This window comes from Rhamphochromis longiceps, linkage group LG20 (genome assembly GCF_057381845.1).
Source record: "Rhamphochromis longiceps isolate RC_006_pf linkage group LG20, R_longiceps_female_GT1.1, whole genome shotgun sequence".
Lineage (NCBI taxonomy): Eukaryota > Metazoa > Chordata > Actinopteri > Cichliformes > Cichlidae > Rhamphochromis > Rhamphochromis longiceps.
This window is the reverse complement of record NC_140576.1, coordinates 28,855,541-28,882,049: the sequence shown is the minus strand read 5'-3', so window position 1 is coordinate 28,882,049 and position 26,509 is coordinate 28,855,541. Positions and strand designations below refer to the sequence as shown.

General features: G+C 41.3%; 1 protein-coding gene and 1 long non-coding RNA gene across 2 annotated transcripts; both read left to right on the top strand.

Annotated features, from left to right (window-relative positions):
- The first annotated feature begins 524 nt into the window (after positions 1–524).
- On the top strand, positions 525–10,035 carry LOC146645558 (deoxynucleoside triphosphate triphosphohydrolase SAMHD1-like). Its single transcript, XM_085392585.1, has 10 exons — positions 525–620; positions 776–855; positions 2,179–2,334; positions 2,429–2,523; positions 2,613–2,721; positions 2,821–2,912; positions 3,043–3,158; positions 3,407–3,562; positions 9,096–9,226; positions 9,928–10,035. The coding sequence occupies exons 2-10, from the start codon at positions 808–810 to the stop codon at positions 10,033–10,035; spliced, it is 1,011 nt and encodes a 336-aa protein (XP_085248711.1). The 5' UTR covers positions 525–620; positions 776–807.
- Positions 10,036–10,188: 153 nt separating this feature from the next.
- Positions 10,189–11,089, top strand: LOC146645557 (uncharacterized). Its single transcript, XR_014908991.1, has 3 exons — positions 10,189–10,224; positions 10,363–10,477; positions 10,952–11,089. It is a non-coding gene; the product is annotated as an uncharacterized LOC146645557 (long non-coding RNA).
- Positions 11,090–26,509: the final 15,420 nt, after the last annotated feature.

Here is a 26,509-nt window from a genome sequence, read left to right as displayed (position 1 = left end):
ATTTCACCTAGTTTGAACTTCTTTTAAATGTATTTAGTATTTTTAACTGAAATGTTTTTTCAAACACAAAAAATTTGATTTTTAAAGTAATTTTTTTTTATCTTGTTGGGGTTTTCCCACAACTTATGATCACACATCTTAAGACCACAAAATCAATACTCGGAATATTGAATTTCTACTATTTTGGCTATCATAGTTTTTATGAAATAACTCAGCTACATGTGTCTTATTTTTGTTTTTTCCAGGTCTTTTATGATCCTATCCATGGGCTTTTAGAGTTACACCCACTTCTTGTCAAAATCATTGACACACCTCAGTTTCAGAGACTACGAAACATCAAGCAACTTGGAGGGGCCTATTTTGTTTTCCCTGGAGCATCTCACAATCGCTTTGAGCATTCACTTGGGTATTTATCAGATATTCTGCAGTAGGGTAACTACTGACCCATACCTCCATAGAGTTATTGAAACAGTGCAACTCAGTTGTACATACATTGTGTTACAGAGTGGCGTACCTAGCAGGCCGGTTTGCAGAAGCTCTAAATACAAAGCAGCCAGACCTCAAGATCACGCCTGAAGACATCCTGTGTGTGCAGATTGCAGGACTTTGCCATGATCTGGGTAATTGATGAACAACTAGTATAAAAGTGAATTAACAACAACCTAATGGTGTATTATAAGTCCAATGTGACAAAAAGAAACCTCAACGGAAGACTGTTTTTATATGAAACTATATATGCAAACACTGATAACAAATGTATTATATCTGTATGCAGGACAAGGACCCTTTTCCATTGTCTTTGAGGAAATGTTCATCCTGGAAAAAAGGGTAGATCTGTCGGACTGTAGCAGGAAGGTAAGAAGCAAAGTTTTCTCATGTCTGAGATGCATCACCAAACTCAAACACGTGAGCATTTTGTTGTTAAGGTCTCTTGATTTTGTACCACTGTGGGTCAGCGTTTACTCACATGGGTTTGGAAACTTTCTAATTAATTAAACCAGATTACCAGGAAAGATTTAAAAATTATCTGAAATGCTCAAATTCATTTTCTGTGTATCAAACATGGAGCTGGAGCCAGCTGTTGGTTTATGACAATGAATAAAAAGAGAATTTAAAGATTGTCCATGCACCTGATTTTATATGGCATGGGACTCCATCAGTCGTTTACTGAGTGCTTAATTTTTCCTCCAATGCTGTATATTCAGGAGGCATACAACAATTATTCTTTGAAGAGGCATGGAATTTATACAGTGCTTTTCTCATGTTTTTGACCACTTAAAAAATGTTTTGTTATGAAGCATCATCACTCCTCACTGGGCCAATAAAAGTAATACAACTAATAACATAATCCTAAAATACTTAAAGACAGATTTTTATATGCACCTTGCTCTGAAAACAGTGACTCAGATTATGAGAAGCAGCTGAATAAGAATCAATATGTTTTTTATATAATGGAAAACTCCGTTAGAAGTTGCTGGGAACACAGGATTTTAAAAGTCCGAAGGACCTACACTAGCTTCTGAGGACTTAGTGTAGAAGAACATACAACATTATTTAGATCCTAAGCTGTCCATGTGTTAATGAGGTTACTGATAGTGTACAATATAAGCTACTGTGTACATTCCTCATGTTTCTGTAAGCCCTTAATCATTTCATTACTTCATATTGTAAGATTCAGACATGAAAACAACAGAGAGCCATTAACAGTTACATTCTAAAACTTAAGCTTTTTAAAATAACCTGTAATTTTAATCTTCCTCTACTAGGATTTTGATACTCAAATCACTACTATAAGCCTCATTCATACACAAATACATACAAGCCCATTGTTTGATGCCTAAATGCATGTAGACTGCAGGAACCAGCTGTAAAGCCCCTGATCTTCCAGCAGGTAGTTCACCCAATCTACCCCCTGAGCTACAGCTACCTGGTGGAGTGCCTCTGTTGATAAGGTTAATGGTGGAATAAGATATTTTCTATGTTGCATCCTTTCTTTGAAAATTGTCTGTGAGAACTTCCCCATCGTATTTCCAAGTATTTTGAGTATTTAAAACGATACAGTTCATAATGACAGAGTATGTGAAGAAACTGTTTCCCTTCTTCTCTGTAATTTCCAGACAGCATGTAACAATTATTATGAGTAGATTTTTTCGTATCTTTCATTTTTGTATTTTTCAGCGCCAGGAGATTTCTGTGAAGATGTTTGATCACTTATTGAGTACTGATCTCCGTTCATCAATGAAGGATTATGGTCTGAATGTGGATGGTCAAATTGAAAATGACCTGGTGTTCATCAAGGAGATGATCCAAGGACTTCTGAACACTCAAGGCCAGGTTTATATCAGTTTCTGTGTAAAAACAGTGAATTCAGTTCTTAGTATTGCTGTAGGATTCGATGTCTGTGCTATTCGTCTGTGTTTTTTCACAGTTCATGGGTCGAACAAAGGACAAGTACTTCCTCTATGAAATTGTGGAAAATGAGAAAAATGGCATTGATGTGGACAAGTTTGACTACATTGCCAGGTGGATCCTCTTAAAGAGACCAGTTTTTAACATAAGTTACAATGTATTATTTTGATTTCTTAACCTATTTCCACATTATGTCCTCTCAGAGATAGCTATTATCTGGGTATTCAGAGTAGCTTTGACCATCGCCGCTGCCTCATGTTTGCCCGGGTGTGTAGGGTGGACGGGATAAACCACATCTGCTTTAGAGACAAGGCAATGATTTAATTTTTTTTAAGTTTTCATAAAGTTCAGTGCTTTATTTCTAATATTTTATGTTTAGTTGCAACTAAACTGTAGGAATACTTTAAACAGGAGGTGAGCAATCTGTATAGCATGTTCCAAATAAGGAGCTTACTCCACAGAACAGCCTACCAGCACAAAACGACCAGGATCATAGAGGTTATGTGAGTATCTGCTCTTACAATATACTTGATCATTTAGCATGATCTCCTGAATATAGCATATGTAATTTCTGATTATATTGTATAGTAAAAAAAGTTTCTCAAAGTAAAATATTGAAATTGTTTATTTTAGGATCAAAGATGCCTTCTTACAAGCAGGTGAATGCATCCAGATTGAAGGCTCAGAAGGAAGTTTATTCAGTTTATCCACAGCTATAGAAGACATGGAAGCCTACACCAAGCTCACAGGTCAGTCAGCAATTATTGTCTTAACTCATGTTTTAAACTTTGCCACTAGATGGTCATATTTTGCTGTTGCCTTTTCTAATTGTGGAGCAGTGTTTGCTTATTTTTTAAAGCACTACAAAAATGTGCGAATGTGTAAAATGTGAGAAGTTTAAAGCTGCTTTTTTGATAAAGACTAGAAAAGTCTTGATATTGACCGATTTTGCCATAATTAAGCAGCTCAAGGGCCTGATTTTTTATTTGTCTCATAGATTGTGTATTTGAAAAAATACTCCACTCCTCCGAGAGGCCTGATGTAATGATTCAGATGCTAGACCACGAGTTGAAAACAGATCCCTCCATCCTGTTCAGTGACTCAAGTCTCTCACCCACCGAAGAAAACATGGAGACCTACAAAAAGATGAAAAGTCAGTGTTCTACCACTCAAGATTGAAGAACATTAAGACACTTGTTTGTGCCATGTTTAAAATATGTTTTTAATAACATCTGGAGTTCTGTATACGTATGTTAGCAAAAACAGGATCCAAATACAGGACGAAAGGGAAAAAATAGCTCTAATAAACCTATAGGTTGTTAAAAGGAAAATGCTGTGGACATAAGCATGATAAGGAAAAGCCGAACAGTAACATGAGGAAACAGGACCATCTGTAGAAAGCTATTTTAATAAACTCCGAGTTTAACTATGAGCTCTGAGTTAGCTTATTGTGAGTACCATCACCCTGAGTAAAAATGTGCTTGGGTAATGAAAATGATTCATGATAACAACAGAATAATGATGAATATTGCCTTCGTGTTAATTCAGAGGACCAAACAATATAATTTTGTGTCACTGTGGACTATCAGGTTCATCTATTAAAAATAGGAGATGTGTCCTTTTAAAAATAAAATAGAATAGAATAGAATAGCTCTTTAGTGTCATTTTACATGTACAACAAAATTGTGGGTGCTCCACCCCAACTGTGCAGAAATAAAATATAAATAGTCAGACAGGAATAACATATAATAAATAACAAACAGAAAATTATATACAGTGGGCCATGTGTGGCCAACCTTTCAAATGCAGATTTGACATGTTTGTGAGTGTAATGGTTTACTCATTTTTTCCGGTGGGAGGCTGTAGCTCAAGAGGTAGAGCAGGTCACCTACTGATTGGAAGACTAGTGGTTCAAGCCCTGGCTCCTCCAGTCTGCAAGAGTGTCAATGTGTATGATTGTAGTTAGGAATTGCAGTTTAGAGAAAGTGGATGAATGTGGCATGTTGTATAAAGATTAGCGATAACTCTTTAGAGAGAGATAAGAGAGACTCTTTATTGTCATTGCACAGTCATACATAGTACAGTAGTACAATGAAATTGGAAAACTGTCCTATGTCGGCACTACATATAACACAACACGACACGATATGACACATCACAACACAGTATATTAACTTAGTAAATAGAAAAAGAAGAATAAGTGTATGTGTATTGCACACTGTTATTATTGCACATTAATTATTATTGTGCCTTGTTATAAATATAAATATTATTATTGTTATTGTTTTAAACATTGTTACCTCCCCCCTAAAAAAGTCCAGGGAGGTAGCCAATCAGGTCAGCTATTTACATTGATCAGGGCTATTGCCCTGTTGTAAAAGCTGTCCTTGAGTCTGTTTGTTCGGGACCTCAGCAGCCTGAACCTCCTGCCAGATGGCAGCAGCTTAAACACCCGATGTTCTGGGTGTGTACAGTCCCGTAGGATGCTGCATGCCCTCTTGAGACAGCGAGTGCTGTACAGGTCCTTCAGGGAGGGAAGAGGATGTCCAATGATTTTTTGGGCCATATTGATGACCCTCTGGAGTGCCTTTCTGTGTGCTGTGGTGCAGCTGGAGAACCACACACCGATGCAATATGTCAGCACACTTTCAATGGAGCAGTGTCTTGGTGGTATTGAGGTCCAGGTTGTTATCTACACACCAATCTGACAGCCTCTGAACTTCAGCTCTGTATGCCGTCTCATCTCCCCCTGAGATGAGCCCCACCACGGTGGTATCATCTGCAAACTTGATGACTGTGTTGTCTGGGTGGGAACTAACACAGTCATGTGTGTACAGAGTGTACAGTAGGGGACTCAGTACACAGCCTTGTGGAGAGCCGGTGTTGAGGCTGAGGGCTGAGGAAAGATGAGGCCCCACTCTAACTCTCTGTACACGGTCTGAGAGGAAGTCTCTGATCCAGCGGCAGGTGGTAGAAGGAAGTCCGATTTCCAGCAGTTTAACTATTAGTCTGTCCGGGAGTATCGTATTGAAAGCAGAGCTAAAGTCAACAAAGAGCAGCCTGGCGTAACGGCCCTGCACTTCCAGGTGAGAGATGGTGGTGTGGAGCGTTGTAGCAATGGCATCTTCAGTTGATCTGTTAGCTCTGTATGCGAACTGGAGCGAGTCAAGTGTGGGTGGCAGGCAGGACATGATGTGACGTCGGACCAGTTTCTCGAAGCACTTCATTATAACAGGTGTTAGAGCAACTGGTCGGTAGTCGTTGAGGCTGCTAATGTTAGTACGCTTTGGCAGTGGGACAATTGTGGCTGACTTTAGGCACGGCGGGATGCAGGACTGGGACAGTGAAGTGTTGAAGATCTTAGTGAAGACCCCAGCCAGCTGGTCTGCACACTCTTTTAGGACCTTTGCGGTTACCCCGGCGGCCTTCCTGGGGTTCACTGCCCTCAGTGTGCGCCTCACCTCATATTCCTGCACTATGAGGCTTGGGCTGCTGCTGCTGTCCGATGTTTTTGCTGCTGCTGCCTCTGGTCCCTTCACCTCAAAGCGTGCGAAGAAGTGGTTCAGCTCCTCCGCAAGCTCCGCGTTACCTTCAGTCAACGTGGTATTGCAAGGTTTACAGTTGGTTAAGTGCTGAATTCCCTGCCATACCTGTTGTGAGTTGTTCGTGCTGAAGTGGTCTTCAATCCTTCTCTTGTACGCTGCCTTGGCCTCTCTGATGCCTCTTTTCAACTCAGATCTGGCTGCACTGTAATGCATACCATCACCGGATCTAAAAGCGGCGTCACGTTGCTTCAGCAGGACCTGGACCTCTTCAGTCATCCAGGGTTTCTGGTTGGAATACACCCGGAGACGTTTGTCCACAGTGACACTGTTGACACAGAAGTTAATATATGAGAGCACTGATGTTGTGTGCTCTTCAAGGACCTAATGTTCGAACACGCTCCAGTCCGTGTTTTCAAAACAGTCCTGCAGCTGATGTGATGCACTTTCTAGCCAGGTTTTCACAGTTTTTGTGACTGGGGGGGCTCTTCTCCTAATGGGAGTGTATGCAGGGATCAGCAGCATGAACATGTGGTCTGACAAACCTAGATGTGGTAGAGGGGTTGCTCTGTAGCCCTTTTGGATGTTGCTGTAGGCTTTATCCAATGTGTTTTTCCCCCTCTTTGCACATTTAATATGGTGTTCAAATCTGGGCAATACTGACCTTAAATCAGCATGGTTGAAGTCCCCAGCTATAATGTGCACTGCGTTTGGATGGGAGTTCTGCTGGTTGTCTTGTGCAGCTCCTCCATGGCCGAGTTAGCATTAGCATCGGGTGGTACATACACGGCCGTTACCATGACAACAGGAAACTCGGGAGGTATGTAGACGGGTCTTCATTTCACAGTCAAATATTCCAAATCCGGGGAACAATGGCTGCCTACAGTCTTTGTGTTTTTGCACCAGCTGTCATTGGTGTAGATGCATAAACCCCCTCCTTTGATCTTACCGGAGTGGCACTTCCTGTCGTGATGGTGGACCGTGCGGCCTGCTAGCTCAATAGCCGAGTCCGGAATTGATGGCTGCAGCCAAGTCTCTGTGAGTAATATTATGCTGCTGTCCCGTACACACTTTTTGACTGCAATCTGTAATCTCAGTTCGTCGATTTTGTTGTTTATGGACCTGACGTTGGAGAGGAAAATACTCGGAAGCGGTGGCTTAAATGGCTGTTTCTTTAGCCAAGCTAGTGGGCCCTCCCTGCAGCCACGCTTTTGCCTCCTTTGTTTATGTTTGCTCTTTGTCTTGCCGCTGGGAAGAACCAACCACGGAGACCCTGGAGCTCTTATTATGTCCTCCAGAATGCCGTGAAAGTGGTGGTAGTCCGATGTAATGCTCCTTGCACAGCGTAATCCCAAACTCAGGTCCTGACGACTGTAGGTGGACTCTACTCGATGTATAATAATAAAAAACACACACATCCACACAGATACCCGTAGAAAAAGTAAAAAACAAAACACCGAACGTGAGGAGCAGTGAGCCGCTGCGTCTGTGCGCGCCGCCATCTTTACTCCTGGCACATTGAGTAGTCCGGGAGAGTAGGAAAAGAGTAGGAAAGCGCTATAAATTAATCAGTCCATTCACTGTCTGAACAGAGTTTCGTCATGTTACTTTTGTACTATTATGTTCCGGCACATGTTGTTATTACATGGCTTGATTAAGGTACACATTAGGCTGACATCTGGGAGGGCACAGGACCACCAGTGTGTCTGCAACTGGCCATGTGCCCATTTCTGGGCCACCTCTGGCAAACCTGGTCTGGGCCACCAAAGGGCCTCTTTTAGTTTTAATATGCCAACAATTTTTGTTTTTTGTTTTTAAACATTTTCTTCCATGCATAACATCAATAAGCTATTTTAGGTTAATCATCATTTCAACAGCAGGCTCGTCTTTTAGCTGCAGCTGCTTCTGTGTCAAAATAATTTTTCTAATATCAAATATATTTTTAACACTTAAATCAAAAGTCTTTTTTGGTTGTAGTCTTCTCTGTGTTAAAATCATGTTCTATCAGTTTGTTTCCATCATCCAATTCTGAACAACAGTCATGATCTATGATCTTAGTATTCAACACTTGTCTTTTCTGGGGTGGTTTGAAAATGATTGCACGGGCGAATATCTTTGTTTTTAACCTCGATGTTGACAACATACTAAGCAGTGTCAACCTGTAGCACTAATGGTATTGTCAGTATGGTTATAATTTTCTTCACCAGTCATTGTTTTCTGTTTGGTTTGACTGACTTGAAAAAAGCTGTCTTGGATCCAGATTACCATGTTGGAAACAACATTGATGGCTGACAGGGGATTTCTAAGAATCACCCCGCAGTTCTTCAGCTTGAGACACCTGAGTTAGAAAACACAAACACTGCAGCTGTCTTTCACTCGCGAGGGCAGTCATGGAACGCAAGACCTGCGTCTCATCACTGTCTGCGTTCTTTATTTATATTTTTCTGTGTGTGTGTGTGTGTGTGTGTGTGTGTGTGTGTGTGTGTGTGTACAAAGATAACAACGTCACTCAGAGCAACGGGTTTTTCCCTTTTCTACATCTGTATGTTCTCGTAAAAGAGCTGAGCTTTCTCTTCTCTACATCTGAATGTTCTCTGAAATGGATGCGGTTAGTAGCTGAATAAGTTCATCATCACAAAAGTTATTAGGTGAAAAGTCACGTAGACATGTAGATTGCTTAGTGATCAATAAAAAGGGCACATCTCATGAAGCTGATCACATTATATACAATTTTTCCTCTGACAATGGCTGAAACACAGAACTGAGTGATTTAAGTCAGGATGTGACCATTGATAGTTGTTTTAAACTAGCTCCGTCTGCAAGGTGTTTAATAATTCCTCCAATCCCATCACACAACCTTTTTTCTACTGGTTTCTGCAACAGATTGCCTTGTGCCAAAACATGTGCCATACGTGTTTTGTGAAAACATCAGTTCTACATACAGTTCTATTATTTTGAGTATTGACTTTTCAGATTATGTTTCAGTCTGAACTAACTTTACAGGCTTTGCTTATGACAATAGAAAATAGGGGAAATGGGATTTTACATTAAGTGGGTTGCTTTCATTTGTGTAAGCTTTTCACTTTTCTTAAATACTTATTAAATGTTTTAACTGGCAAATCTTGGATTCTGTTTGTTCTGCAGAGAATATTATTGCAGAAGCCATCAACTCATCCTCCAAAGAGATGGGTGGGGCCAAGAGGCTTCTATTAAAGATCGTCTCTCGACAAATCTACAAGTGTTTGGGCAAAATGCAGTCTGAAAAACCCACCATGGTGTGCAGTAATCTCTTGTGTTTCTGAGCTTCTTTACACTTTCTGATTGTGGCAATATCAATGCACATTTTAATTGTGTAAGGGTAAAAACCTGGATATTGTTATTAGAATTTTGTTAATCATTAGAAAATAGAAGCGTTAACTGCCGTTTATATAATTTGAAATGAAACCATCATCAAAACCATTTATTACAAACGGCACAACTTTCACACTCAACATCATACCTTTCAAATCACACCTTTAAGGTTTTGTGAATGGTTTTGTCATCCGTCCTGAACACATGACAAAACCATGTGTTTGCCTGTAGTTTATACCTTTTAGGTTCCACTTTTTGGAACACATTTCTGTGAATTTCACTTTTACACAGAATGATTCATCAACACTGCCAAGCTGCAATGTTTCGACACAAATAGCTGGCTATTTTCAGAATGTTTAAAACAAAAAACAAAAAAAACCCAAAAAACTAAATAAATAAGCAGAGCTAATTTTAAATACATTATTGAGGCAGATAAATCCATTTCAATAAGTGTGAGAATATTATTGCATAAGATCTTCATAAGGAACGAACGTTTATACTGACATGAACTAAAAGTACATTTTGCCTGTGATGTGGACATGCTCTTACTGTGTGTGGACAAGATGGGCTACATTTCAAATCTCTTGTCCCTCTTACTTCTCACTCTTTCTTCTACCACCATTAGCAAGAGATTGATACTTGGAAAGAGGAATTGGCTCAATCATGCCCACCTGGGGACAATCAAAAGGTCACAGTTACAGCCAACGACTTTGAAATTGTGGTGAGTTTTTGATCATCATTCGATTTGTAAGATATTTACCTCTGCTGTGAAACCATGTTTTTGTGTGAAACAGGCTTCTTTATAACTTTCTTTTAGCACTTTACCATGGATTATGGGATAACAGAAAAAGAACTCATTGAAAATGTATTTTTCTACAAAAAGAATCAACCTGACAATCCATTCAACCTCTGTGAAGATGAGGTCAGAACCAAAACAATGAATTAAAAAAGTTTTGATCTTGGTATATTTCTATAAGTTTTTTGCTGTTTGTGTGTATATTTTTAAGACAACCTTTAGGCCATTGTTATTTTAAACTTGATCTCTCATCATTCTTGTCAGGTTTCTATGCTTCTCCCAAAGTGCTCATCTGAGCAGTTCATAAGGGTGTACTATAAGAACATCGATGAAAAAGTCGTTGAGACTGCCCAGAAGCACTTTGATAAGTGGCTCTCAGGTAATTTCTCTGACATCTAACGTGAAATGTACATGACTTGTTATTTTTTATCAGGGGTGATGACCAGCAGTCCTCACCTGCTTTCATATCATCACAAACTAACACAGGTGGGGCTTGCAGGTTAAAAGACAAGGACTGCAGCTAATGCTTGTTCTAATCTATCATCTGAAGAATATACTGGTCATTTTCTTGTTAATCATGAAGTAAACCTTTGACAAACAGACACTTATAAATGATCAAGTGTCTGCTAATAATAATGGGGATGCTGGGATCGAGCCCTTGTTTATAACATTTGTTAACTATTCAAGCTTAAAAAATATCGAGTATAACATTAAAATATCTAGAATTAATTGTTATCAGCTACAGATGCTAATAACAGATCATTTCCCTGCTCAAAACTGAAGTTTATATTAGGCACTCTGCACTTCTCTCCTTAATACTAATGGACTAATTCTGTCTTTATTTAAATTACAGACTGGAAAATGCAGCAGTAATGAAAAATGAAGATGACCTAAAATGAAAAACATGAAACATTCAGTGACTCATTGAGATTGAGGACTCTAAAATAATGAATACATACTTTTAGTCTGATCTTTTTTTCTTTTATATTAGACTTCAGAAATTTGTAGCTTTTTTTTTTTTTAACTGATTAAGTTATAACATAAGAAAAGTATGCAAATATTTAAGAAGACTCAATTTACTTAAAGTACCATATATTATATATCAGATTGATGGGTTTAGATTTTATTATTGTCATTTGTATTAGGAAATATTTAACCATATATTCTTAGAGGTGTATAATCAATTTTGTAGTGATAGGATGTGTGATCTTTAACAGGCTACAAAGGCTTGGTGTGTATTCCACACCTACATCCTGGGAGCATGGGAAGAGGTCGTACCTTTTCTTATTGTTTTATGGTAGGATTAACGTAGCTACGTCTGTTCTAGTCTAAGTGTTTTTTGTTTAGATGAACTGCTGGACTTCCTCACCATGTTATCTAGGGTGAACCATCTAGGGTGAGGGGGGGGGGGTCTACCCTCTTCCTGTGCAAGGATGTTTGCCTTTGTGCTTTCATGTTATATGACCCTTTGATCAGCAGTGCCACACACACACACACACACACACACACACACACACACACACACACACACACACACACAGTATTCTTTGTTCACACGTATACCTATGTAAGATGCTATATGTTAATGACCCTATGCATATTCATGTAACCACAATAAAAGGAGTGCTATGGGGAGCCTGGCTGAGAGTCTGATGGAGGTCAAGTGTCAAGTGGTGGGACGACACTTGGCTCTAGGCAGGTCTCCCTCATGCATGAGTAAACCAGAGAACTTTGGTGCCTTGAGTCTTGCTTTTTGCTGCGTAGCAGATTGTCCTTAATGTTCCAGCGAATAGGTTCGAGCTACGAACCTATCACAGATAATGGCTATATTCATGTGCTAAAGTGGAGGTTTGAAAAGAGGTAATTACATTGAAGGTTAAAGGACAGATGATCATGGCTGTACATGCTGTAAAACCCAAATGACATTTGTTATTTTATTATTTTAATTTAATTTGCTGGTTGGATGTCTGATTTGGAGAGTGTCATACTAACAAAAAGATGAGTGGCAGAGTTGAAGATGATTTTCACTGGGAGCGACCAGGATGAACAGGATTATAAATGAGTACATCAGAGAGACAGCTCAGCGGTTTGAAGACAAAGTTAGAGAAGCAAGCCTGAGATGAGCTGGACATGTGCAGAGGAGGGAAAATTGATATACTGGACAAAGAATGCCGAATATAAGGCTGTCAGGTGTAGAGGAAAAGAGAAATATAACAGAGAAGATTCATGGATATAGTGAAGGACATGAAAGACAGTTGTTTGACACAGGAGGCAGCCAGGGATGGGAAAGATGCAGGCTCATGATCCACTGTGGTGACCACCCTAAGTAAGCAATGGAAAGAAGATGACTCTTTGATGAGAACTGACCTCAACATCATAAGTTCATTTTAAGGTCTACTTCTTAAATGTGTGTATTTTCTGTTGTGCAGTCTGCATTTTATCTAATAGTTTGAGATCTTAACTCTTTGTTTTGATCATTGGGAAACTTTAACAGGTGTAAAAGCAGTCTACTTATCCCTTGTGTGTCCCATCAGCTGGAATTCACATTTATTTAGAGAAGGATGACCCACATTGTGAGACTTCAATTAATCTTTAGAAAATGAAAAATAATAATACAAATAAAAATAATTTTTAAAAACCCACTTGGGAGGTTTAATTTGTTTATTTTTATTTGTTTTTCACCCGCTGTACATGTAATGGAAAATGATTCTTTGCAAAAACTGAAAAAAACAAAAGACAAATGCTTTCTGAATTAGGGTCAAGATCACATTGTAATACTTTTTAAATCTTGCTTGTGTCAATTACTACTAGACTGCAGAACTCTAAACATTTATTTGTGTAATTTAAAGTACCTCATGGGCTGACACACTGAATCAAAACATAGATTTGAGGGGAAATGTACAGCTTTCACACACATACAATGCCTCCTGAAATAACTCTCATTCTATTTATTTATTTTTAATTAGCTTTTAAAGGACTAACCTAAAACAACAAAAGGAACAGGAGGCAAATGTGTATACAATGAAGTGTCAAGTCCATGCGTAGCTGGACTGGCAAATGCCCGGTATGCCCGATGGTGATTTTTCGTTTTTATGGGCCGATGGTTTTTTTTTCTTTTCGTTTTTTTCCATAACGGTATAAACACTGCACATGTGTAAAAGTCAAGGCCCGTGGGCCACATCCGGCCTGGCGTACAACAAATCCAACGACTGGAAAATACATTTTTTAAAACGTATGTCAAAGTGTAACCGACGTGAAACTGCCCTGGGACAAACTTGTTGGACTTACAACAGATGGAGCGCTGGTGTTGTGCGGTAAAAAAAGTGGACTAGTCAGCAGGATGCGAGTAAAGATGCAGGAGGAGAACTGTACCGGTGAGTTAACAGCATATCACTGCATCACACACCAGGAAAGGCTGTGTGGTAAAATCCTAAAAATGGAGCATGTAATGATCACCGTGACGCAAACCGTACATTTTATGAGCTAAAATTTTAAATCACCGTCAATTTCAGTCTTTTATGTGGGAAATAGATTCAGAGTATGCCGACATTCCATATCATACAGAGGTCCGTTGGCTGAGTCGCGGAAAAGTTCTCAATAGAGTTTTTGAGCTCATCAAGGAAATCTGTCAGTTCATGGACATGTATGTATGATGCGATGAAGGCATTTCAAGTGAAGCTGTCACAAATGTACCAGTGCAACCTGCCTCACTTTCCTTGTTGCCAAGTAATGTTGAACCAAGTCAGCGGACTTTGCTGAACTGCACCTGTGCAGATTCAGATGGAGCAGCAGTGTAATGATACACTCAAGGCAAAGTCCGACACTGAATGGCCCGCACAGTTTATTAGTTCCTGAAGCAATGCCTCAGCTCCGTCAACATGCGGCTCCAACCTTGTATATGCTTTCATTTATTTTTTCTGGGGGGTTTTGGCAGCATGTTCATATTTCTAACTTGCATAATTTTGACAGGATATATTTTTATGAAGAGCAAAATATTTAAAGTTAAAGTTTTTTTTTTTTTTAAAGTTTATTTAATCTGGAATAATATTCCTGTCTGTTTTTATTCATATTTTGTGGAGTTTATATACTGCTGGGCGGGTGCTCTGATGTTATTGATGTTGAACTTGTTTTATCTTATTTTATTTATAAGGTTAGTTATTAGAGTTTCCAACCGTCCCGTAAAAAACGGAATGGTCTCGTATTCAGAGAAAATATTGCGCGTTTTTCGTATTGAGGTGAAAAGGAACAGTTTGTCCCGGACTTCAGCTACAATGAAAAAGACACAAAGCTGGAGTTATTCTGTCTTTGCTGCACAGCTGCCTCTTCTTCTCTCATTCTCTCCCCTCCCTCTCCTGTTTCTACTTCAATCATGAAACTGATCAGTGATCAGCTGATTTTGCCAGTATTTTCCCACATTTTCTAGATTCTGTACCAGTACTGTGTGTAAAATGCCAACAAAAAGTCAATTATGTTTTATTCTTTCTCACCTGTCTTTCTGTTTCCTTTCACTTTGGTTTCTTTTTAAACTTTCAACCTGTCACTACTAAAATGCATGTCTGCGTATTCTTGCAGCACGAGGAAGCCTCCATAAAGACGTTTGATTACTTACTGAAGGAAAATGGCCTGAAGCCAGTGATGTTGCAGTATGGGCTGGAAATAAAAGACAAAAAGGAAAATGACCTGGTGTTCATTAAAGGAATGATTGATGAAACTCAGAAAAATACAGCTCCGCACAAGGTACTGGCCAGTTGTGTGAATTCAGCATCATCTTTTCTGAAGAAGTCAGTATCTAATATTGCTCTTATGGCTTTATCTCCACAGCAGTATCCAGGTCGAGAGAAGGAAAAATCCTTTCTCTATGAAATTGTGTCAAACAAGGAAACCGGCATTGATGTTGACAAGTTTGACTACTTTGCCAGGTGAAGCTTGCTTTAAAAAGAAATATTCAGTTCGGTGCAATGTCCAACACTATGTGCACTTATGTGCACTTTTTTCTGCATTCAATTTTTACTATGTGCCACACACTCAAGGGTGCATTGAAGAGTTTATCATAATTGGGGGGGGGGGGGTTTTGTGTGTGTGTGTGTGTGTGTGTGTGTGTGTGTGTGTGTGTGTGTGTGTGTGTGTGTGTGTGTGTGTGTGAGACTAGCTAGAACTAAACAATGTTGTCAACAGGAAATAGAAAATCTGTATGACATATTCCACACAAGGCACTCTATCCAGCACAAGATAAAAATGGCTGTAGAAATTATGTGAGTACTATTTTTATAATTATTTAATTTGTCTGCAGTGTGCCCCTAAAGTCATATGTTGGGTCTCTATATCCAGGATCAAAGATGCCCTCCTAATAGCAGATAAGGATCCATACATCCAAATTGAAATTTCAAATGGAAATGGAACTTCAAAGAAGGTTCCTCTCTCCAAAGCCAAAGAAGAAATGGAGGCATACATAAAGCTGACAGGTAGTGACTTCAATCTGTGTTGTGTATAAATTATAAATTATTTCTCTGTCTCTCTCCCAGTATATTTACTAATGTCTGTTCTAATAATACAGTTGTTGTTTTTTTGTGATACAAATTTGTGTAAATAACTTTGTAAGACACTTCTGATCAATTTATGAAGCTGAACTGTATTGTTTGAACTGTCTTAACTTCCAATTTATTTCTGTGTTTACTCTGTAGATCAGGTCATTGAAAGAATACTCAACTCTTCTTCAGATTCTCTGAAGGAGGCAAGGGAGATTTTACACAGGGTCATGACTCGGGATCTGTACCGCTGTGTGGGTCAAGCCATGGTATGCAGCTATGTTTTTATGTATGTGCCTGTATTACAAGTCAAGTATTCACCCTGAATGGGATGCATGGATGGAGGGAAAAAGAGAAACCTGAGCTTTAACAAATCCCCACCCTGGGAAAATTTTTCAAAAGATCAGATTTTGGTGATTCAAAGTACATTTACATTTGGAGAAAAGGCCAAAAGACACAGGAAAGGCTGTGTTTACGAAAAAAGTTGTGTACATGTGGACATAAACCGTCATCAGAGGCTGACACAGCAGCTCTTACTCTCACACATGCCTAGGCTTGTTGTAGTTAATGTTGCTTAAAAACACTATTTCAATCCATATTTAGTCTTTGATCATTCATCAGCAACCAAACTCACAATATCATTTTCCTTAGTGGAAGCTGGGAAAGTGTGTTGTTGAAACGAAAACTAAGCTGCTGTTGGATAAAATTAAATAAATATGCAAATTATAGGTTGGCATCATGTGATCATGCTTGCTGTGTGTTTTCTGCACTGAATAAATAATTTTCTTCACCCTCCCACTTTTCCCTTTTCTCAATTCTAGAAAAAAGAGGAACCGAAAATGTCAGGGGTAAGAATGAAAACAGCTCATAAAACAAGATTAACAAAACAATAATAATAACACACATGTTGTCTCCTCCATCCTTCAGGAGATGAGGGAAAGTTTAAACAAAATGGTTAAAGGCATTCTTGAGGGCGGGGAAGGCGAGTTTGAAGTTATTGTAAGTTTGAATAATTAGTCAAACTTTTCTTAAAATCTTGATTTTATTTATTTTTGTTAATTTTATTTAAAAGATGTTTCCAAGCTCCACAGGGCCGCTATTTACATGTAAATACAAACAAATGCCTCTCTGTGACATTTCATTTTAGGTTGTTCCTTTGGACCCTGAGAAGGAAGACAATGACCCCATCAGTAAAGCGTTTTTCTATCGCAAGGATAAGCCTAACAAAGCAATCCCAATCGCCAAATCAGAAGTGAGAATTACAGCCTTGATTTCCATGTGTCGTTCTTTTTTAATGCAGCTCCATAAGACAACATTGGCTGTGTAATATGTCATTTTTATGCTGCTGTCCCTGATGGCAGGTGTCCAGGTTTCTCCCACAGTGCTTTTTTGAGGAGATACTTAGGGTTTACTGGAAGGAAAAGAGAGAGAAGTTTACAGAACAGTTTACATTTTGGCAAAAAGTCAAAAGGCACATAAAAGGCTGTGTTTATCAAAGAAGTAAGTGCGCATGCGCCATTAGCGTGCTGCCTGCTGTAACCCTAATTTCCTTCGGGATTAATAAACTATTCTGATTCTGATTCTGAAGCCATGTACATGTAGACATAACCTAAATCGTCATCAGAGGCTGACACAGCGGTTCTTATTCTCAGACATGTCCAGGCTTGTCTCATGCAGTAGTAGTCTTTCATGATTCATCAACAAAACTTAGAATATAATTTTCTTTACTTAAAGCTGGACGAGTGTGTTGTTGAAAGGAAAACTAATAAGTTAATCATAGCCAAGCTGCTGCAAGGGGAAAAAAAACAATACAAAATCAGCCTTATTATAGATTCATGACAGGACAAGTGGTGTGTGCTGTTCTGACAATACCTTATCACACAGTACACTCTACACATTCATTATCACATTCTTCATGTAATCCCAGACAAACTCGATGATGTTGAGATCAGGGCTCTGTGTGAGCCATACCATCACTTCCAGTACTTCTTGTCCTTCTTTATTCTGAAGATAATGTTAATGACTTTGGCTGTATGCTTGGGGTTGTTGTCCTGCTGCAGAAATAATTTGGGGCCGATAAACAATCATTTATATTTCTGAAAAGATTCTTTGTTTACACCATTTTTTTACACCTGCCTAAAATGTTTGTACAGCACTATATATCGTAAATAACATTTTGGAACAGTTTGAATTTGGTGGGTAACAAAAATCTTGTTTGAAACAGAGAAATTAAGAAAAACAGATTTTCTTTAAACATTTGGTCTCGAGTTATTGTGTTTTCTGCACTGACTAAATCCTTTTCTTCACTGTCCCGCTTTGCCCCTTTCCCAGGTCAAGAAAAAACATAAACAGGAAAAATTGGAGGTAAGAATGAAAACAGCTCATAAAACAAGATTAACAAAACAATAATAATAACACACATTTTGTCTCCTCCATCCTTCAGGAGATGAGGGAAAGTTTAAAAAAAACTGGTTAAAGACATTCCTGAGGGCGGGGAAGACGAGTTTGTGATTATTGTGAGTTTTAATAATTCATCAAACTTTTCTTAAAATATTTTTTTTTTGTTTGTTGTTCATTATATTTTAAAAAATGTTTTCAACTCCACTGGGCCATTATTTACAATGTGAATATAAACACAGGCCTCTCTGTAACATTTCATTTTAGGTTGTTCCTTTGGACTCTGAGAAGGAAGAAAATGACCCCGTCAGTCAAGCATTTTTCTATCGCAAAATCCCAATCACCAAATCAGAAGTGAGAACTACAGTTTTGATTTCCATGTGCCGCATGTTCTTTTTTTAATGCAGCTCCATAAGACAACATTGGCTCTGTCAGTGGCGTCGTTAGGCCTATTTTAGGGGTGCTTAAGCCTCCCTAAAATATTCTTAAGCCCCCCTAAATAATTTGGTGTTTAGTTTTTTTTTGTTTTTTTTATTTATTCGTTTTTTTGTTTTTTTTTACAGAACTTGCAGACAAATTCAATATAAAGATGCAGGAATATGGGTTTAAAGAAATAATAATATAAACCTGTCGCTATTCACATAAATATGATCATAACTCGGTTGGTCCCTTTCACTTTACACTGTTAAGGTAGCGTCAGTGCTTCGTTATCCAATCCGTTCCAGTTGTTCACAGGGGACATCCACATTACTGAAAATCCAGTCCTCGTTTTCACTGCTACTTTACACTCTGCTCGTATACACCTGCGGGCACACTAGCGTACATGCGGCAAACAGCAAGAAATCATGGATATACGCAAGTTTTTCAAGAAAGTAAGTCTTCATCACTGGCTGGTAGTAACAATTAGTTAGCTCCAGCTAACAGCAGAGAGTCCCATGTAAATAATGAACCAGGTGCTCCCCATTTTGATAAATAAAAACCTGGCTAGCGCACTAAGTTAAATTGTTAGCATAATGTTAATTTCTGTCACTCGTTTTAGCTCTGAAAAATCGAGCTGAGCTCATTCAGGTATGGTTATCATCAGTGGAAATAATAATAATCACTCCTCCATCCCCATTAGGGGAGGTAGCGGGTCCAGATGGCATCAGCTCGAGGGTCGTCAGGTCCTGCGCGGACCAACTGTGTGGGGTGATGGAGCACCTCTTCAACCTGAGCCTGAGGTTGGGAAGAGTTCCACAGCTCTGGACAACCTCCTGTGTTGTACCAGTGCCAAAGACTTCACGCCCCAAGGACCTCAACAGCTACAGGCCGGTGGCTCTGACATCCCACCTGATGAAGACCCTGGAGCGGTTGGTCCTGGCTCAGCTTCGGCGCCTAACAAGCTCATCACTGGACCCACTTCAGTTTGCCTACCAGCCTGGCATTGGAGCGGATGATGCCGTCATTCACCTCCTACATCGTTCCCTCGCTCACCTGGAGACCGCTGGAAGCACTGTGAGAATCATGTTCTTTGATTTCTCCAGTGCCTTCAACACCATTCTTCCCTCGGTTCTAAAGGACAAGCTGGTGAACTCTGGAGTGGACCATCACCTCACTACCTGGATCCTGGACTACCTCACCGACCGACCACAGTATGTGAGGACTCAGGGCTGTGTGTCGGACAGGGTCGTCTGCAGTACGGGGGCCCCACAGGGAACGGTTCTGGCTCCGTTCCTCTTCACCATCTACACTGCAGACTTCTCCCACAATTCCACCCAGTGCTTCCTGCAGAAGTTCTCTGATGACTCTGCAATAGTCGGCCTCATCACTGATGGGGACGACAAGGAGTACAGAGGTCTGACCCAAGACTTTGTGGACTGGTGCCAGCTGAACTACCTCCAGATCAACGCCAGTAAAACCAAGGAACTGGTGGTAGACTTCCGCAGGCACAAGCATTCTCCACTGCAACCACTGAACATCCAAGGTATGGACATTGAGGCTGTGGACAGCTACAGGTACCTTGGTGTTCATCTGAACAATAGACTGGACTGGACTCATAACTCAGACGCCCTCTACAGGAAAGGGCAGAGCAGGCTGTACCTGCTGCGGAGACTCAGGTCGTTTGGGGTGGAGGGCCCACTCCTGAAGAAATTCTATGACTCTGTTGTGGCTTCTGCTATCTTTTATGGTGTGGTCTGCTGGGGCGGCAGCATCTCTGCTGGGGACAGGAAGAGACTGAACAGGGTGATCCGAAGGGCCAGCTCTGTTCTAGGATGCCCTCTGGACCCAGTGGAGGTGGTGAGTGACAGGAGAACGGCGGCTAAGCTGTCATCCCTGATGGACAACATCTCCCACCCCATGCAGCAGACTGTGACAGCACTGAGCAGCTCCTTCAGTGGGAGACTGCGGCACCCACGGTGTGGGACGGAGAGATTTCGCAGGTCTTTCCTCCCCACTGCTGTCAGACTCCATAATAAAGACTTTAACTGATCAAGCACACACATCCATACATATGCAATAATACTAAGTGCAATAATCCTTTCTGTCATCGTTGTATTTTTACTCAGTTGTATATAGTATTTGTATTTGTATTCTATTTTTATCTTATTGTATATTTATTTTATTCTACTGTATATAGTATTTTATTTTATTCTATTCTGTACAGTTGTGTACTGTATTTATTCTTATTGTATCCTAATTTTTGCCTCATAACTTTTGCACTGTCCACTTCCTGCTGTGACAAAACAAATTTCCCACGTGTGGGACTAATAAAGGTTATCTTATCTTATCTTATTAACCTGTAGGAGTCAGGGCAGAGGATCACAGAGAGTGAGAGGGGAGAGACCTCTGCTGAAGAGGTGAGTCAAAGATTTCACAGGATGGAGTCATTTGTGATGCAGATAGTCTGATTAGAATGTTATGGAACTCAATATGGATATGAATATGAAACATATATGACCTGTTTAACTTGAGCTTTTATTTAGGAGAGTCAAGGTTAGAAAGTCAGGCTAATTTGACACACACACACACATATATATATATATATATATATATATATATATATATATATATATATATATATATATATATATATATATATATATATATATATATATATATATATATATCCAGCTGCTGGATAGCGTAGTGGTTAAACTACACGCCTTTGGAACAGAGGATCGCAAGTTCGATTCCTGCCTGGGGCGTCTGTATCCAGTAAGGGTCCTAAGGCTAGACCCCCTATGCTAAGCAAGCCTACCGCAGACATGAGCGAGACAGATAAATATGAAGGCATGCCGGCTCGGACGTCGCCCGGATCAACAAGGTCCGCGTCAGGTGTTGAGGAACCAGGGCACCCTGACGAAAAGTGGGCTACTGGAACAAGAAGGCATCGGTGGGCTAGGGACGAAAACAGGGCGTTGTTGGAATGCTACTACGCAAGTAACCCCGGCGGAAGGGGCTACATGAATAGGATGAGGGACCTATGGATTCTTCGATACCCAACATCCACAATGACGGCGAAACAACTAGTAGCTCAGTGTTCCAACATTCGAAAGAAGGGACTGCTCTCACAGCTAGAGATTGACGAGGTACAACACAAATGCTACGGCAAGGAGGAGTCAGGACGCCAGGTCAGGGGGGAGATATCATCACCCCCACCCGAGATTGGGTACATAGCCCCAAGTGCGATAGGAGAAGGATCGTTGAGTGCGAGAGGAACTGACCTGAAAAATAGGATCATGGCCAAGCTTGAAACCTGGATCCCCCGTAGCCGGTTACCAAGATTACGTGAAGTACCCTCAGAAGGTCTGCTAGATGATGTTAATGCAGCACTACGGGCAATACCTACAACCACGATTACCGACACTAACAAGCTGATCTACAATACGGCAGCAGTGATCAGTGAGATGCTTGGCTACAAGTTGAACAGCCACAAGGGGCAGTACCCTCCATGGAGAAGGAGGCTAGAGGGCAAGATCAAAGTAGCACGGAGGGATGTTAGCCAACTAACAGAGTTGCAGAAAGGTGCGACAAATAAGGTGCCTAAGAAATACAGCAAGCTGTCCATACCTGAGTGTAAGCAAAGACTCACAGCCTTGGCCAGCCGCTTGAGGAGGTACACCAGAGAGATAGAAGGCAGGAGAATAAACCAGCTGTTCTCCACAGAACCAGCAAAGGTGTACTCTCAGTGGCAAGGGAACAATAAGAGAACAGCACCACCAAGGCTGGAGACGGAGCAATACTGGAAGAGCATATGGGAGAAGGATGCAACCCATAACGGCAATGCTCAGTGGCTAGTGGATCTGAGGGCAGACCACAGCGACCTCCCTGAACAGGGTCCAGTAACCATCACAGTGGCAGATATCCAAGAAAGGGTCTCCAGTATGAAGAGTTGGACAGCACCAGGGCCCGACATGGTTCACGCCTACTGGCTGAAGAAGCTGACTGCACTCCACGAGCGTCTGGCAGCACAAATGAACCAGCTGCTAGTTAACGAGAGACACCCGGAATGGCTAACTGAAGGCCGGACGGTCCTGATCCCCAAGGACCCCAAGAAGGGACCGGTCCCCTCCAACTACCGACCAATAACCTGCCTCAGTACTACATGGAAGCTCCTGTCAGGCATCATATCGGCTAAGATGAACAGGCACATGGGTCAATACATGAGCGGGACACAGAAAGGAATTGGCAAGAATACCAGAGGTGCAAAACACCAGCTACTGGTAGACAGAACAATCAGCCGAGACTGCAAGACCAGACTGACCAACCTGTGCACTGCCTGGATTGATTACAAGAAGGCCTATGACTCAATGCCCCACAGCTGGATACTGGAATGCCTAGAATTGTACAAGATCAATGGGACCCTAAGAGCCTTCATCAGGAACTCAATGGGGATGTGGCGTACAACACTAGAGGCCAACTCCAAGCCCATAGCACAAGTTACCATCAAGTGCGGGATCTACCAAGGAGATGCTCTGTCCCCACTGCTGTTCTGCATAGGCCTGAACCCCCTCAGTGAGATCATTAACAAGACTGGCTACGGATACCGACTACGGAACGGAGCAGTTGTCAGCCACCTCCTGTACATGGATGACATCAAGCTGTATGCCAAGAGTGAACGAGACATCGATTCACTGATCCACACTACCAGGCTATACAGCAATGACATTGGAATGTCGTTCGGACTGGAGAAGTGTAGTCGGATGGTAACAAAGAGAGGGAAGGTAGTCAGAACTGAGGGGATTGAACTACCAGAAGGCAACATTGCAGACATAGAGGACAGTTACAAGTACCTGGGGATCCCGCAGGCAAATGGGAACCATGAAGAGGCCGCTAGAAAGGCTGCAACCACCAAGTACCTGCAGAGGGTCAGGCAAGTCCTGAGGAGTCAGCTGAATGGTAAGAACAAGATCCGGGCCATCAACACATACGCCCTGCCCGTGATCAGGTACCCTGCTGGGGTAATAGGCTGGCCAAAGGAGGAGATAGAAGCCACTGACATAAAGACAAGAAAGCTCCTGACCATGCATGGAGGGTTTCACCCCAAGTCCAGCACCCTGAGACTGTACGCTAAGCGGAAGGAAGGGGGCCGGGGACTGGTGAGTGTCAGCACCACAGTCCAGGATGAGACAAGGAACATCCAAGAATACATTGGGAAGATGGCCCCAACTGACCGAGTGCTCAGTGAATACCTCAGGCAGCAGAAACCCAAGAAAGAGGAGGGAGACGAGGAACCATCATGGAAGGACAGGCCCCTGCACGGTATGTACCACCGGCAGATAGAGGAGGTGGCTGATATCCAGAAATCCTACCAGTGGCTGGACAAAGCTGGACTGAAAGACAGCACAGAGGCACTAATCATGGCAGCACAAGAACAAGCTCTGAGTACAAGATCCATAGAGGCTGGGGTCTATCACACCAGGCAAGACCCCAGGTGCAGGCTGTGTAAAGATGCCCCAGAGACAATCCAGCACATAACAGCAGGGTGCAAGATGCTAGCAGGCAAGGCATACATGGAACGCCATAACCAAGTGGCCGGCATAGTGTACAGGAACATCTGTGCCGAGTATAACCTAGAAGTCCCGAGGTCAAAATGGGAGATGCCCCCAAGGGTGGTGGAGAATGACCGAGCTAAGATCCTGTGGGACTTCCAGATACAGACGGACAAAATGGTGGTGGCTAACCAACCGGACATAGTGGTGGTAGACAAACAGAAGAAGACGGCCGTAGTGATCGATGTAGCGGTTCCGAATGACAGCAATATCAGGAAGAAGGAACACGAGAAGCTGGAGAAATACCAAGGGCTCCGAGAAGAGCTCGAGAGGATGTGGAGGGTGAAGGTAACGGTGGTCCCCGTGGTAATCGGAGCACTAGGTGCGGTGACTCCCAAGCTAGGCGAGTGGCTCCAGCAGATCCCGGGAATAACATCGGAGATCTCTGTCCAGAAGAGCGCAGTCCTGGGAACAGCTAAGATACTGCGCAGGACCCTCAAGCTCCCAGGCCTCTGGTAGAGGACCCGAGCTTGAAGGATAAACCGCCCGCAGGGGCGTGCTGGGTGTTTTTTATACATACACATATATATATATATATATATATATATATATATATATATATATATATATATATATATATATATATATATATATATATATATATATATTTTTTTTTTTTTTTTTCTATTTTAATATTACTTAAATTCAAGTAATTTAGTAATATTTTTCAGGGCTTTAAATTGCAACCATTTTAGTCACATGCGTGCTCAAAATGTAATGTTTGTAACTTCAAAATATTTGGGAGCAACAAATTACTGTGGTGCGTGAGCAGAAGTCATGATATTAGCAATTTACATTACAATTCACTATGTTTTAATGTATCTTGAAGGGTGAGGCAGAAGGAGAGGCTGAGGGAGAAAAAGGTCAACAGGCAAGTTCAAGTCAGAGAGAGCAAGGAGAGACAGAGGAGCTGCAGCAAATGGATCGAGAAGCAGAGGAAGATCTAGTTATTACAGAGAGAGGAGATCAAACAGGTCAAGAGAGGGAAAATGATGAAGCAGCTGCAACAACTCATTATACTGCAGGGTTTGATTTAGGTGACAAAGACACAGGGCCCAGACAGGTGAAGCTGAAGAGCTATCCACATGATACTTTTGGTACACAGAAGCGAGCATTTAACCACAGCTGGTTTGAAAAGCACAACTGGTTAGAATATTCAGTCAACCAGAATGCAGCTTTCTGCTTCCCATGTAGAGTGTTTGGCAAAAACATCAAACATGATAGTTTGATCAGTAGCGGTTGCAAGAACTGGAAGAAAGCTTTAGTCATCTTTGGCAAGCATGAGATGGCTCAAACACATAAGGACAGTGTTGTTACATGGAAAAGCTACCAGAGAACTAGCAAACAGGGAAACGTTGCACAGATGATAGCAACTGCAAATGTGAGTGAGATAGTCGAAAGATGAATTGTTGCAGTCACCTCTATGTTAGGGAGACAGGGACTCCCTTTTCGTGGCCATGATGAAGGTGAAGACAGCCCAAACAGAGGGAATTTTCTTGCGTGCATGGAGCTTTTGAAGGAGTTCGATCCTTTTCTTCAAAAACATAATCCCCCATCAAATGCACAGTATATCTCGCCAACATCCCAGAATAACATGATTGACTGTTGTGCCCAGGAAGTTACTAGTGTCATTGTATCTGAAATGACAAAGTCTAAAGTCTATGCCATCATGGCAGATGAGGCAAGGGATGAAAAGGCAGAGCAGTTAGCTGTTTGTGTCAGGTACGTGTCAGAGGGGGCAGTGAAGGAGCGTTTCCTTGCACTAGCAGAGATAAAATCATTTGATGCCCAGTCCATTGCAAATGAGATTCAGCAGCAGATCCAAAACTATGGTCTTGCAGAGCTTAAATGTGTAGCACAAACATATGATGGTGCAGCCGTTATGAGTGGCTCCACTGGAGGTGTACAAGCACATTTTAGAAGGCTCCATCCTGAGGCTATCTACACTCAACAAAAATATAAACGCAACACCTTTGTTACTGCTCCCATTCCCCATGGGATGGACGTAGAGACCTAAAATTCATTCCAGATACACAATATAACCATCCCTCCCAAACAGTGGTCACAAATCAGTCCAAATGTGTGGTAGTGGGCACATCTGCTATATTGAGATAATCCATCCCACCTCACAGGTGTGCCACATCAGGATGCTGATCTGACATCATGAGTAGTGCACAGGTGTACCTCAGACTGCCCACAACAAAAGTTGAGTGTATGTGCATTGTTATGCTCATCAACTCAACCTGGTTTTGTGCAATACTTGCAAGGCTGTCCCAGAGGCTGTGGAGCTTTTCAGCTTGTTGGAGTGTGTGTATTCTTTCTTCAGCACCTCCCTAGTCAATCATCATAAGTTCATGGAGACTCAGGCAAAGCTTGGATTGACAAAAACTGAGCTTGTGCAACTTTCAAACACTCGCTGGGCATGTCAGTTGCGATCAATCAGTGCAGTTCTTGAGA